This window comes from Anticarsia gemmatalis, chromosome 5 (genome assembly GCF_050436995.1).
Source record: "Anticarsia gemmatalis isolate Benzon Research Colony breed Stoneville strain chromosome 5, ilAntGemm2 primary, whole genome shotgun sequence".
Taxonomy (NCBI): domain Eukaryota; kingdom Metazoa; phylum Arthropoda; class Insecta; order Lepidoptera; family Erebidae; genus Anticarsia; species Anticarsia gemmatalis.
Window position 1 is genome coordinate 7477545 of NC_134749.1, and position 13298 is coordinate 7490842.

Below are 13298 nucleotides of genomic sequence, written 5' to 3' on the forward strand. Positions count from 1 at the left end.
GGAAAAACACCGGCTTTAACAGACAACATCAAAATTGCACATACCTAGAGTCTAGTGTAGATATTGTCTACAATATTCAACACTTCAACAGTCTTGAAAAAAACTTGTATAGTAGCCTAGTTAACATGTAAAAAGAATAGACAATCATAACTAATTTGTGTAATTTTCACGTGGTTACAACACTTGGACCTACGTTATATTTTAAAATGGAATTAAAAGTAATAATTTTCATTCATCTCTCTACTGTATCAACCACTACGCTGTAGGGATTTTACCTATCCTTTTTATAATCTTACTGGTCGTGTTTTGGTTTTGAACCGGAACTTGCTGAAGCGCTCTAAATTACAATAAATCATTTAAAAAAAACAATCAAATCCTTAAGCAAAAGTGGTTTACGTAGGTAGCAGAATTAAAAGATCTACTGCGAAGGGTCGTAACTAGTCATAAGGTCCCAAATGAATATATTACACCATCATATGTAACGCTTATAAGATAGATGATAAGATGGTGGGTACTGGGTATGGTATATATCCTAAAATTTCTAAGCTCTTTCTTATTTTTAATAACAGACGTAAGAAAATCCTAATATAAGGAAAGTACCTATCTCAGCTGTAATTCCCTTCCAAAAGTTCTAAGAAATTTTGGCGACACGAACGTTAACCGCAAACCCAACCTCAGTTCAGTTTATTTTATTAAACCGCATGTAATATTTTAAGCCCGGTGAATTCATGATACCTAAACGTAACCGGAAACTCGGATTGTGTTGAGATAAAATAACATTTTACTTAGCTCTTAATATTAAAAAAGACTCATAAGGATGAAATTATAATTTCGTAACATTGCCCATTGGCACCGTTTGAAATAATATTATTATTAGGTACTAGACGTAGGTGTAATATGTGCTGTTTTTCTTTAACTGATAGAAATACCGACCGTGTTTTACGGATATTAAATTGATTCAATGTTGAGGATGTTTGTCACCTTAAGAGAAACCGGCTTAATATTTAACTATAATAAGATTAATAATTTATGCGTCCGCGTCATGCTGCTTGTGAGCTATCCAAGTTCAATAGACCTATTTATTCTAATGATATGTCATAAAAATACCTAATTTAATTAAAATAAAATAAGAAATTCACCAAAAAATATGCGTACACATTGATCCGTTATGCTTCTCTTCTTAACGGGATGTTAAGGATGAGGATAACTTGATACCAGCAGGTGACGCAAACTTTCCACTGCCTACTTAATACGATACATAATATGATATATGATAATATCTTACTTTTTAGCACCTTTCTCGACATAACAATAAGAAATTCTTCGAACGTCGCGATTTGTAGGGCAAATGAAAATGTGCATTTAATTTACAAGGAAAACGGAAGTCCCTATTATTACTTTTGAAGTTTTCTGAAACTAAAGCAAATTATTAAGTTATTATCTGCTAGAGTCCTACACCATAAGTGAGGCAGAGAGCAAGTGACCAATAGTTTTATCTAAATGTACGAGTTTTGATGCTAAAGAATGTTAAAAATGTTATTTCAAGAAACTGGCCTCATTTTGAGAGATAATTACACTTGCAAAATTATATCTACCTAACATAAAAATAAGCATATCTTTCGATTACCCCTAAAATATTATATTATTATATCTATGCTATTATTCACTGTAATGGAAAGTTAAAACATAAGAGATAATATATTAAAATTAATTAGGACGATAAGGGATTTACGTTTCACTTCGGTATAAAATATTGTAAAAGGGCACACGTTTCTGACACACACAAACGCCTGTCGTTATCACGTGTGTCGCCAAAATCACTCACACGAATGTTTAATCGGAGGCTTCACCGCCGAAATACACCCACACATGTGTAAGGAGCTATACACCTATACGCCAAATACGTTGCGGTATCCGATGTTAACGTAAGAGGTAATATAAGAGGCGCATCTTTGACTTTGCACATTTTAGTATTAAAAGCCGGCCGTTGGAGAGCGGGTCATGTTAGCGAATTTTAGCAGAATACATGCTTGATCGGCGTTGTACTGGCTTAGCTTTGTGTTGTCGGGACTGAGGTTGTCAAGAGGCAGCCTGCGCGTCAAGGTTGTCGTCAAGGCCTGAAGGGCCGACTCCCAGGCCATGGGGCCGGGAACAATATTCTATTTTTTGGTAAGCTGATCCTTTATTTTGTTAGTTATCAATTTACGTGTTTAATATTTCGCCATCGTTATTTAAGTATATATATAAGAGATATGACATTTATTTTATATGTATTTTTGGTATATGTGTTAAATTGTTAGAGCTACTAATAAATAAGTATATTATATTTTCTTTAATATAATTTTCTTTTAATGTAACGATATTAAATATCACATACTATAAAATAGATTTGTTTTTTTATAAAATTATCTTATTAAGTTACGATGTATGAGCATTAATATTTTATACATAGATTTCAACGAAGTATTCGATTGCCAAACATATTTTTTATTCAATGCATGTTTTGTAACGTCTTCGATCATAATAATATTATGCTCCTTACTACATAATTATGTATATATTTATATTCGCAACAGCTCGCAATGAATTCATATGTTTTGGTTATTTCAAAATTATTTACCTATGACTACAACGACTATAAATTCAAATCTACAGATTGTGACAGTAATCTTACTCACATGAACCGTTAAACCTACCTTTTTATTTGTGAAAATAGACGATATTAATTTTTTTTTTTTTAAATTAGTATAAATATATCGAAGTTAAATTAAGAAATATTAAACTCTATAAATTTTTTTCTGTTATATCGTCTATACCACACTGTAACTATTATATTTTCGCTTGAAAAAAGCTCCACGATAAGAATAAAATCTAAGCCTAGTAATTAAAGTACTTAGCATAAGGAACACACATTAAAAACATATAACAAGATATATATCTTTCACGACAAGAATCAGTCCTCACGATTGTACAAACGTAACAGTCGAAATTGCACTTTTAGTTGCTTCATTACTCGCGGAAAGTCCATTAACACGCGAAAACGTTTCCCGGAAATATTTGATAAAAGTAATTTAACTTTGTTGTTTGATGAAATAAATTGTCCACCGGTTCGGTTGAAGTAGACTTTTATTGATGAAAATTGTCGCGTTATGTGATTTATCTACAATATTATAGTCCATTGCGTAGTACTTATTAGTAAAAAACATACCCCAAGACAGGGAAAACGGGAAAATTAGATGCTCTCATTTAATACGTAGGCATTTTAAGTAGGTGATATACAAATATAATCCTTATTAAGATATCAACAGGATTCTATTACCAAAACGAATTCTTGACTTCTCAAAAAAATAATGTTCCATGAATTGATGTTGACTTAAAAGTTTCGTCGGAATACCTTTGTAATATAAATAGATTCGGAATAGGAAGTACTCTGTTTTTTATTTTAAGTAACCTACATATGTCTGGTTACAAGCTCAAAATATATTAGCACTCCATCTATACCTAGGATGACAATTTGGACGTTTACGAGTTTCTGACACGTGACCGTGTTACTGATGTAGAGTGATTCAATCATTTGCCCGTGCTCGATAAAAACACCGTGTATGCCTATTTGGAATTCCAAATGATTTGAAATATATTCACGAAACCAGATTGAATGTATACAGATTAATAAAAATACCGAACAGTACCTCGATCCCTAGGTAGTCATCAGAAACACATGTTTATTAAACATATTGTTATGTATGTGCACCCCACTGTGTGGCTTTTTCATGTTGCGCTCACTGGTCGGTAAACGATCTGTGGGTTAAGCAACCCTTGGCGCGGTCATTCCATAGATGGGTGACCGCATAGTGGTATTTGAACTGGGCGTCTCCGTGCTTCGGAGGGCACGTTAAAAGTCGGTCCCGGTTGTTATCTACTACGATAACAGTCGTTAAGCCATGTCAAAGGCCTTCGGGCGGCTTGAACAACTTTGACACTAGGTTGACCACTAACCATACGATAAGAAGAAGATGTTTTAAATCCAATTATTAACGCCAGTGCTTAACATTCTCTTACCCAAGCCATGGAGCAAGTACGACGATATCAAATCCTTAACTTTATCCCTTCACAACGCTTTGCTTGCATTTTTACATACGTACATTACATCTTCTGATCTACTTCAATTACTGTAAATAATAATCTCCATTTTAGGGTCTATTCATTCTACAGATATAAAATTAAAGATAACGTTCGCGTCTTAATATGAGAACACCTAATTTAATCCAATATATAGGATATAATGTAATAGGACTATCACGTATTCTTCAGTAACGCCGCAATAGCAATAAGGATCTTTACTGCACAAACAGCAGATATGCTTAACGTTCACCGATTTAGTTCCGTCACATTCTAGTATTTATAAAATCAATATAGTACAAAGGTCAAATATTCATTATTATGATTTTAGTAATCTAGTCCTTGAACTTTTCGCACCGCTAATTTAAACATATTATGAGAGCATATAGTATGACACTTATTATCAATAAATTAATGGTAATACAAACAAACGCTGCTTCCACGACGCATATTATTAATAAAGACAAATAATAAAACAAATATCCAAGAATCTGCATCATTACAAACAGAATAGTTTTGGAATGACGTGATAGAATGGACATTAAATCCTCCTTAAAATTGTATACTAGCTTATGTAAATAAACTGCCAAACATATATGTCAAAGGTTTTTTTATTGCAATTGAAAATAAAAGTCTACATCAAAGAATCATTAACCACACAGAACGATGCGTCGACTACCTGAATTATTCCGAGCCAGTTCACTTTAAGTACATCACTCACAGATAAATATGGTACAGTCAGCTTCTTATATAAAGTGACAGATAACATATCCAGTTATAAAGGGACTCCTAAAGTGATCAATAATAATAATACAACCAAAGTCATCTAATTATGTAAGTCATTCATCTTGCACAATGATATCGGAACATGGACATCGTCAAATATATGAGTTCGTTCAAAGTGCCATAATCATAGTAACAAACACGGCGCCAATGGTTTCTAAGCATCCAAAGTATTCAAAAATATGGAACAAACATTAGGTACATGAAAATGAACTATGTCACTATGCATGTCTGATTGGTGTCTGGGCATTAGAGTGTCCGCCGTACGTAAGGTCACCGGGTCGTATCCCGGGAATCTTACTTGTTTAATAAGTATTTTTTTTAATGTCTATTTGACTTAAACTATGCTCGCCAATTACCCACGATCCTAAAATAAGAGATGAGACCTAAACAACCTTCTAAAAATGTACCTAAGTGATTTGAACTCTTCCTGCACTCTACGTATCAATCACATAATTCGATTCGATGAGACCTAAACAGCCTTCTTCTAAATGTATGTGATTTAAACTCTTCCTGCATTCTACGTATCATCACATTATTCCAGGTCAAAATAATAACTCGTAAAATAACAAGGTTTTACTTCAATTGAAATGGTTGTTTATTATCTTAAAATATATAACAAAAAAATATCAAAAACGTGTATATCCACCTTCAGCAATAATAACATCGCTAAGTCGCTGACGCATGGATTGCACTGCGTTAAAACAAAATCTGTCTCCCCTTAACGACTCCCATACATTTTCAACGTGTCTCCTCAAGTTTTCCGTACTTCTTATCGTAGTATTATCCCATAGTTGAATCATTTTACCCCACAAGTTTTCTATTGGGTTTAAGTCAGGACTACGTGCAGGAAAAATTATTCGTTCCAAATCTCTTGTTTCATTTAAATAATTTGATACTACCCTGGAATTATGAACAGAACTGTTGTCCTGTATGAAACGGATTGTTTCGTTTGGATAAAATACTCGGGCCGTGGGCAACAAAACATCATTAAGGATATCTTTATATCTTTGGCCATTAAGTCTGCCGCCAACCTCGACTAATTCTCCCGGACCGCTTTGGGACATCCAACCCCAGAATCCGAGTGTGATACGTCCACTCCTGTTACCAGGTAACACATTTCTTTCTTCGTATCTGGTGTTGTTTAACCTCCATAAAGATAGACGACCACGAGCAGTAGAACAAAATACTTTTTCGTCTACAAAAACGACATTTTCAAAATTAAAATCTAAATAACGTCGTGCGAACTCTAATCTTTGTGCTTTGTGCCTCGGCGTAAGTGCAGGTTTCTTGGCGGGTATTCTATTATGTAAACCTTTCTCGTGTAATCGTCTCCTTATTGTGGTCTGTGATACTTGAAACTCAAATGCCAAATTACGCGTGTTTAAAAAACGATCGCTTCGAGCTTTCTGCACTATTCGCGTATCTTGATCAGTGTTTGTCCGGCGTGGACGACCAGTTGTTACATGGTAACGGAGAATACCCTCTGTATTCCATCTATCCGTCCATCGAAAAACTGTGTTCCTCTGTAAGAAAGAAACTTTATTATAACATGAAAGAATTTATGCAGTACAAAATACAAAAAAATAAAATAACATACAATATAAAGAGAAGTCAACTTACGGATATTCCAAGTTCGTTCGCAATGTCTGTTACAGAAACACCTTCTTGTTGCAAGTGAATGATTTTGTGTTTCATTCCATCATTAATTCGAAATGAGGCCATGTTTTTCCAATTAAATTGTAATAATTACTTTATTATATTAATTTATTTGCATTTATATGAATGACACATGACATTGATATGTAAACAATGATGTACATTATCTATGAAATCTTTCGAGTATTTATGCAAATTAGTATTAATTACTCTTTGATATCTAACGCGAATTATAAATCATGAAAATATGATAAAATTGAGGATAGAATAAACAAAACACATGCCAATGACGTCACGTTCATAATGAAAGGAACAACCAATGCTTTATCTCATTCATTTTGTTTTTAAATTTCAAAAGGTACCTTAAATATTCAGCGATAGAGTTCATTTTCATGTAGTGTTCCATATTTTTGAATACTTTGGATGCTTAGAAACCATTGGCGCCGTGTTTGTTACTATGATTATGGCACTTTGAACGAACTCATATATTTGACGATGTCCATGTTCCGATATCATTGTGCAAGATGAATGACTTACATAATTAGATGACTTTGGTTGTATTATTATTATTGATCACTTTAGGAGTCCCTTTATAACTGGATATGTTATCTGTCACTTTATATAAGAAGCTGACTGTACGACAGTTTAAAATAATCACATACTATTAATTATGGCTATTTAGTATATTTTCTTGATAAACATAGTGAAGCACATGACACTGTGGTATATGTTTCTCACGTACTCTGAACCATTAATTGATTGAAAACTATGTCAAGATCGGTAAGCGACTTCCTGTCAACTAAACATGAACAATATCCATTTATGACGTGTGTCCACAACATAATAACAAATACAAAAATATTGTTTATTTCATAATAATGCATAACACATTTAATACTATAGCAATATTTAAATAAAAAGCAAAAACACTAAAGCGTCTTCCTAAACGATCTACATACCTCGGAGCAAATACATCTCATCGTAAATATTTTGAACCGCTTTCGTTTTCATTTAACATAAATTAATTAAATATTTAACTTAGCTGTCTCGATTTTCAGGTGCGGTAATTACGGACGATTGAATTTTATTTCTATTTCAGATATTTTTACGTGGATTTCCGGGGCAATCCGGGGCTTCCGAAATTTCATTAATATTACCATTAGGCAACAATCTTTTCAAATAGAAAATTGATAAGGAATACAAAATAATATTTTAAATACTGAACCTATTGATCATTTTTTTCTTGTAATATGACAGGAACAATGATTACATTCGCAATTGTTGATCGATAACTTAAATAAGTAGATACAATTGTATCTAGCGCTCGCATCGAACAACATGTTATTACTTATGGTAGTGTTTAAGGGGACATCATCTATCAGAATGACATTATGATCTTAACAATATATTTTAAGTTTAATGCCCTCAGTTGTCAATGTTGTAAGCACGATGACATCAACTTTACGAGCGAATTAGGGATGTTTCAGCCCACGTCTCAAATTCGATCCATAAATCATTGCAATAAATCTGATTATCTTGTGAAGATGCATCATAATTTTGATCAATCGGCTACGATTTGTGTATATGTAAAATATGTATGCCATTTTCTTATTTATTATTGTGTCAAATGTGAACGTTACTATTTTTTAACTGGATAAAATAAAACCAAATACGTTATACCAAGAACTGTATAGTCGAACAGTTGACAAAAACAAAGACATTATTGAGAAATTTGTTTTGTATGAATAAGTATTGGCTAGTGAACAGCGATCAGTCATAACTGAAAAACATGACTTGTTAACTCGATTTCTCTTCCAACAATAAAAACAGATCAATATTTGAACTGAAACCACAAGCAATATTAATTTTAACATTGTCTTCACGGCTTAGCCAGCCTATTCAGTGGCATTCAAATAAGATTCATGAATAGATAAAAAGACAAAAGTGGAAAGAAGTGGGTTGGTCTCATTGACATGGTATATACAGACATCATTAAGTTAAATGTTACAACGCATTGTTTGGTTTACATAACAAATGATTGGATAGTGGAGCGTAGCGTCGGGACTACGCGACAATAGCGGTCCGTTAAGAGATCAATGAGTAGACTACGTACTGTGTGACGTTTGCACAACTGACTCACTCCGCGGCTACACTAGCCTCCTGTCGCCAGGCTGCGTTACGGTTACTCTCGCTTATTATGTCATAGCAACTTCCTAGCACCCCATTTTCTATTATGCTTACTGCTTGGCCTCAAAATATACACTTGACATTTGACTTATTATAACTTCCGATATGATTTGAAACATTTTTAACTGTAAAATAAACTATGTAACAGTCCAATAACCTTCCAATATTCTACAATAAAATGTTATGCGCATATAAAACATGCAACACGTAATTCAGAAAATCTAAAACATCACGTAGAGTTGGTGGACCGTTACAAAGCCTTATAAGTCTGAAAGCACTCTCCTCCCACTCAACAGAAAGTTACAGTTGCTTAGATATTAGGCGGTCGTTTAAGGACATTTCCCTTTATATATGTTGTTGGGGAAGGTTAATGACACTGGCGGGATGGTATAACAGGGCATTGACACTGTATTATCGTGAAAAACTATGTCTGGGCGTGGTGACACCGGCCGGTAGAGATCGCTCTCCTTCATTGTCCTGTCAATCATAACGTCACAAACTTTGGCAGGTTTTAAAACATTATAATAGCCCCAAGTGACAGCCAGCAGTTGTAATAATGTAATTCGCAATAATCGTATAAACACAACATAATATATTTTTTTACCAGTTACATCAAACATATTATAAGCGTCTAAGATCTTCATTATAATCATATCTAGATATGTCGAATGAATTTTAAACCTCTTTTGTTACTTAGGAAAAAAATAGCGATATCTTTTTTGGGTGAGTTCATGGTATTAATCGGATTAATTCGTTTATTATCTAATTGATTGAAACGAATTTTTAGTATCAATAACCGTGTACAGGTTGAGTTCTAGACGTTTGTTTTCTTTGTTCATTTTTATAGACATATATGATGTCATTTAAGAATATTTTAAATACATATTTACATGTACGCAAAGGTCATCTATTAGATATTGTTAATTTATGGGAGGCCGCGGCCTTCAAACATAATTAATTATGTTATCTGAGAAACTCGAGAAAGCGTTATAACGTGTCTCTCCAAGTTCTAAATGCATGTAGTTTATATTACCTACCTAATAAAACTCTAATTGATGACACTGTTAATTCGAATATATTATGTAGAATGACATCATCATCTTAATGTATTTTTATTTTTCTTATTTGATTAGTAACCTTAATAAAACAAGTAAACGTCAGTATCATCAAGTGACCATGTTTAGAATTTGATCGCTGAGTCACCGCTACTTTTAAACACTTGGTATACCAACATACTGGTTGTATCGACATTCGACAATATTGAATAGTGAAGCAACAGCATGTGCACGGGAGGATTTCAAATAGATTAAAGGTTGAGGATATTCGCGACTCGCCTCACAGCCGATTCTGGGGTCATGACATGACGTAAGATAGTGTAGATGCGACTAAAGTGGCCTTTCGTAAATATCAATCTCTGAAGGTTTAGGTGCCTAACGCTTTATGAACACCTGTTCACAGATCGTAATTGCATGCCAACTTCTTACATGACCTATAAATAGCGAACCTACATCATTATAGTTGGACAATCAATTTTAGTACCGTCAATACCATATAAACATAATATTTGCCTAAAACATACCGACAAGACAAGGCATATGATGCCTATGTCGATTGAATCCTTTTAGTGATTCAACGTGTTAAGTGATTTCAAAAAACAGCGTCTCCTTGACTCGTACTAAAATGAAATTCAAATCAAATTATCATGACACACCTTAAAACGATATTACTACATAAGTACGTGATTGTATTATATTTTTTTCAACTCCTTATGAGTGAATACATCGCATTTACGTGCAAATTGTATACGCGCTTGTTTGGATATTATGCGTTGCAGCGATTTAGAAATATAACTTAAAAGTATTACTTTTAAGCACACGCAAAAAACAATTAAAGCACATTCGAGATGTGCTATAAACTAGGTAGGTAACCTTTGTTTCACACATATGACACACATTATGCTACCAAATACCAAAGTAAATGTTTTATTTTTTTTCGGCGACCTTCTGTTCAAATAACACCTAAGACAATTTTAATAATGTCACCAATAGTCAATAACGCACATCAAGTTATAAATAAACAAATTCTATAAACTTTCCGGCACATGCTTGATATTGATGGAATATAGCTAATAATAGCTACCTCTCTTATAGCCTCAAAAGTGTCATCGTATTTTTTTTTAATTGGTTTGTTAAAAGCAATATTAAAGCTCATTTTCTATCACGATTTTTATTTTGATCAGAAATTTTACTCTCTTTTGCAACATCATGCAATAGGTCATCCATTATTTACATCAAATATCAATATAATTGGGACGCCTCTTGGAAAATCTTGTTACGAAATCATATGTCGTAGACGAAACCGACACGCTGTTAAATGGAGTCACTCACCGACTCTAGAGCCGGGTGATATTGTTAAAGCTCGAACAGAACTAAAGCCAGACGATGCTTTATCGGATAATTGGCACAGTTAGCCAATTCTTTCTAGTTCTCACGCTACGCACAGAGATGTCAGACAAACGCTTCGTCGTTTTCTTTGCCTCATTCGTCTACAGTTACTAGGTCGGATTGTGCTTGACTAGACAACAATGTTAAGAAAATTGGACTAATCAACCCAAAGAGTGTTCGCCATCGATCCGTCGCATCGTAAGCATTATCGTGATCACCTAGATGAAGCAATCACGTCGAATTCTCACGACACTACTCCGGTACGACACTCTATTTGGCTGTTATGAAATTCTAATTGTTCTCTTAATCAACAAACCAACTTGGATGAGTGTTTAAGGTCAATAAAATAGCTGGACGTGTCTGTACATCACCTTTCAGGTAATGGTGTAATTTGACGTTAAGTGCGTTTTATAACTTCAAGCTGCATTTCGTAAACTTTATTATTAAGCTATGAATAAACCTGTCAAATTGTTTGTATAGTCAGTGAGTTTGGCAAAAAAGACTCTATGGATTAATTTCGTAGGAAACGCCACTTTGAAATCCCTTGAGATGATGATTTCATAATTAAAGTTCACAGACTAAAAACAACATAAAAAAATGCGAAATGACCTCTCCGAACAGTGATGCCATCAGACACGATTTGATTGACGATAAAAATGTCTGGCTTGACCTGTGATGCAATCTGATGGCAGGTAGAGTCGAAGCGAATAGTGGTTTATTATGTGGTTTATCCAGAGTAAATTGTCAATTCACATCCAAATAATTGTTTGCAAATAAAAGTCAGAGCATTCCCACTTTCACTGTCGGTCATAGGTAAGTGGACGCTCGTTTTGGGTGCCGGATGCACGCGACCTTCGCCAGTTTGCCGTCTTACTTAGCGCTTAGATTAGACTCATCGACGGAGAGTGTGTGACATAACCGAGTGGCGTCACCCAACCGCACCTTGACATAATATACATACTAGTCTCTTGTCACGTGACCAAGACGATCATTTTAACGCGGAACAAACACCTTACACTATTATTGATTCGGCGTGACGCAGGGATGCACTAAACACGATATTTCAACAAGGATGGAAATCTTAATAACTTACTAAAGAGAAGCTAGTTATCACTTACAAGTAAAGTCACATGCTATAATCGTAATTGAAACAACACAAAAAACGTTAGTCGGCAAAATTTTGAGTTGACATTTAAGCCCAACCTTAAATACATTACCTAAATATCTACTATACAAAATTATAAATTAACTAAATATTTTCGAAAACAATATTGATTAATAGCGGTAGTCGTTAGTCAATGTTATCTTATTATAATGAAGTGTATATTATGTAGTAGGTAAGACGTAATGTTTATTCATTTAGAAATATTAAAATTAGTAATATACTGGAAGTTTAGCACGATGCAATGTTTTTTTTTCTCGCAAAAAAGTTTCTCTTTATATTGAGGGCCGCGACGTATACCTTTATCCGCAAGCTGCAATAAAATATGATAATCCTGAACAAAGCAGACTGTACTCCGAAGGGCAACTGATGAAACAAAACAATAAATTTTCTTACGCAAAAGATAAACCTGCGGTTTGAGCTCCAGTCGTATCTTAGCTCGAAAAACCCCATACATTTTATAATAGAATTTTATTATCCGTAAAATAAATCTGAACCCTCTACAAATTGAATTGTGTGACATTTAATATAACAGCCAGAATGATGATTAGTCATTGTTCGGAAAGTAAATACAAATAACCAATGATGAAAACATTTCACCTTATTAGGACCAGACATTTTAATAGGTGTTTGCATAAAATAAATCGCTAGAAGTTGCAATTAAATAAATATTTTATGCAATGTGCAAGGGCACGAGCGCCATAGAAGATCCGCTTGGAAATAAAACAAGTCTGAGTAAGCATGCCATAAAGATGTTGGGATAAAGCGACGAGTTTACGGTGAAACGTTTCATACGTGCATAAATTACTGGAATGTCTCTACCATGTCTCTACACATAGTACCGACACAGCACCGAGACACTGACAACCGTATTATAGGTGAGCATCGTTTCCATAACGCAGCTACAAAAGTTTTTATAGCCAAACATTTTTACATTGTTGAGG

At 34.0% G+C, this 13298-nt stretch overlaps 1 protein-coding gene across 7 annotated transcripts in view; it reads left to right on the forward strand.

Annotated features, from left to right (window-relative positions):
* Positions 1 to 1962: 1962 nt before the first annotated feature.
* Positions 1963 to 13298, forward strand: part of LOC142973005 (uncharacterized) — a 29798-nt gene continuing 18462 nt past the window's right edge. For all 7 annotated transcript variants that reach the window (XM_076114502.1, XM_076114508.1, XM_076114507.1 and 4 more), the window contains exon 1: positions 1963 to 2169. In XM_076114502.1, coding sequence (XP_075970617.1) covers positions 2140 to 2169 — 30 coding nt within the window. In that variant the 5' untranslated portion in view covers positions 1963 to 2139. The remainder of the gene's footprint in view (positions 2170 to 13298) is intronic.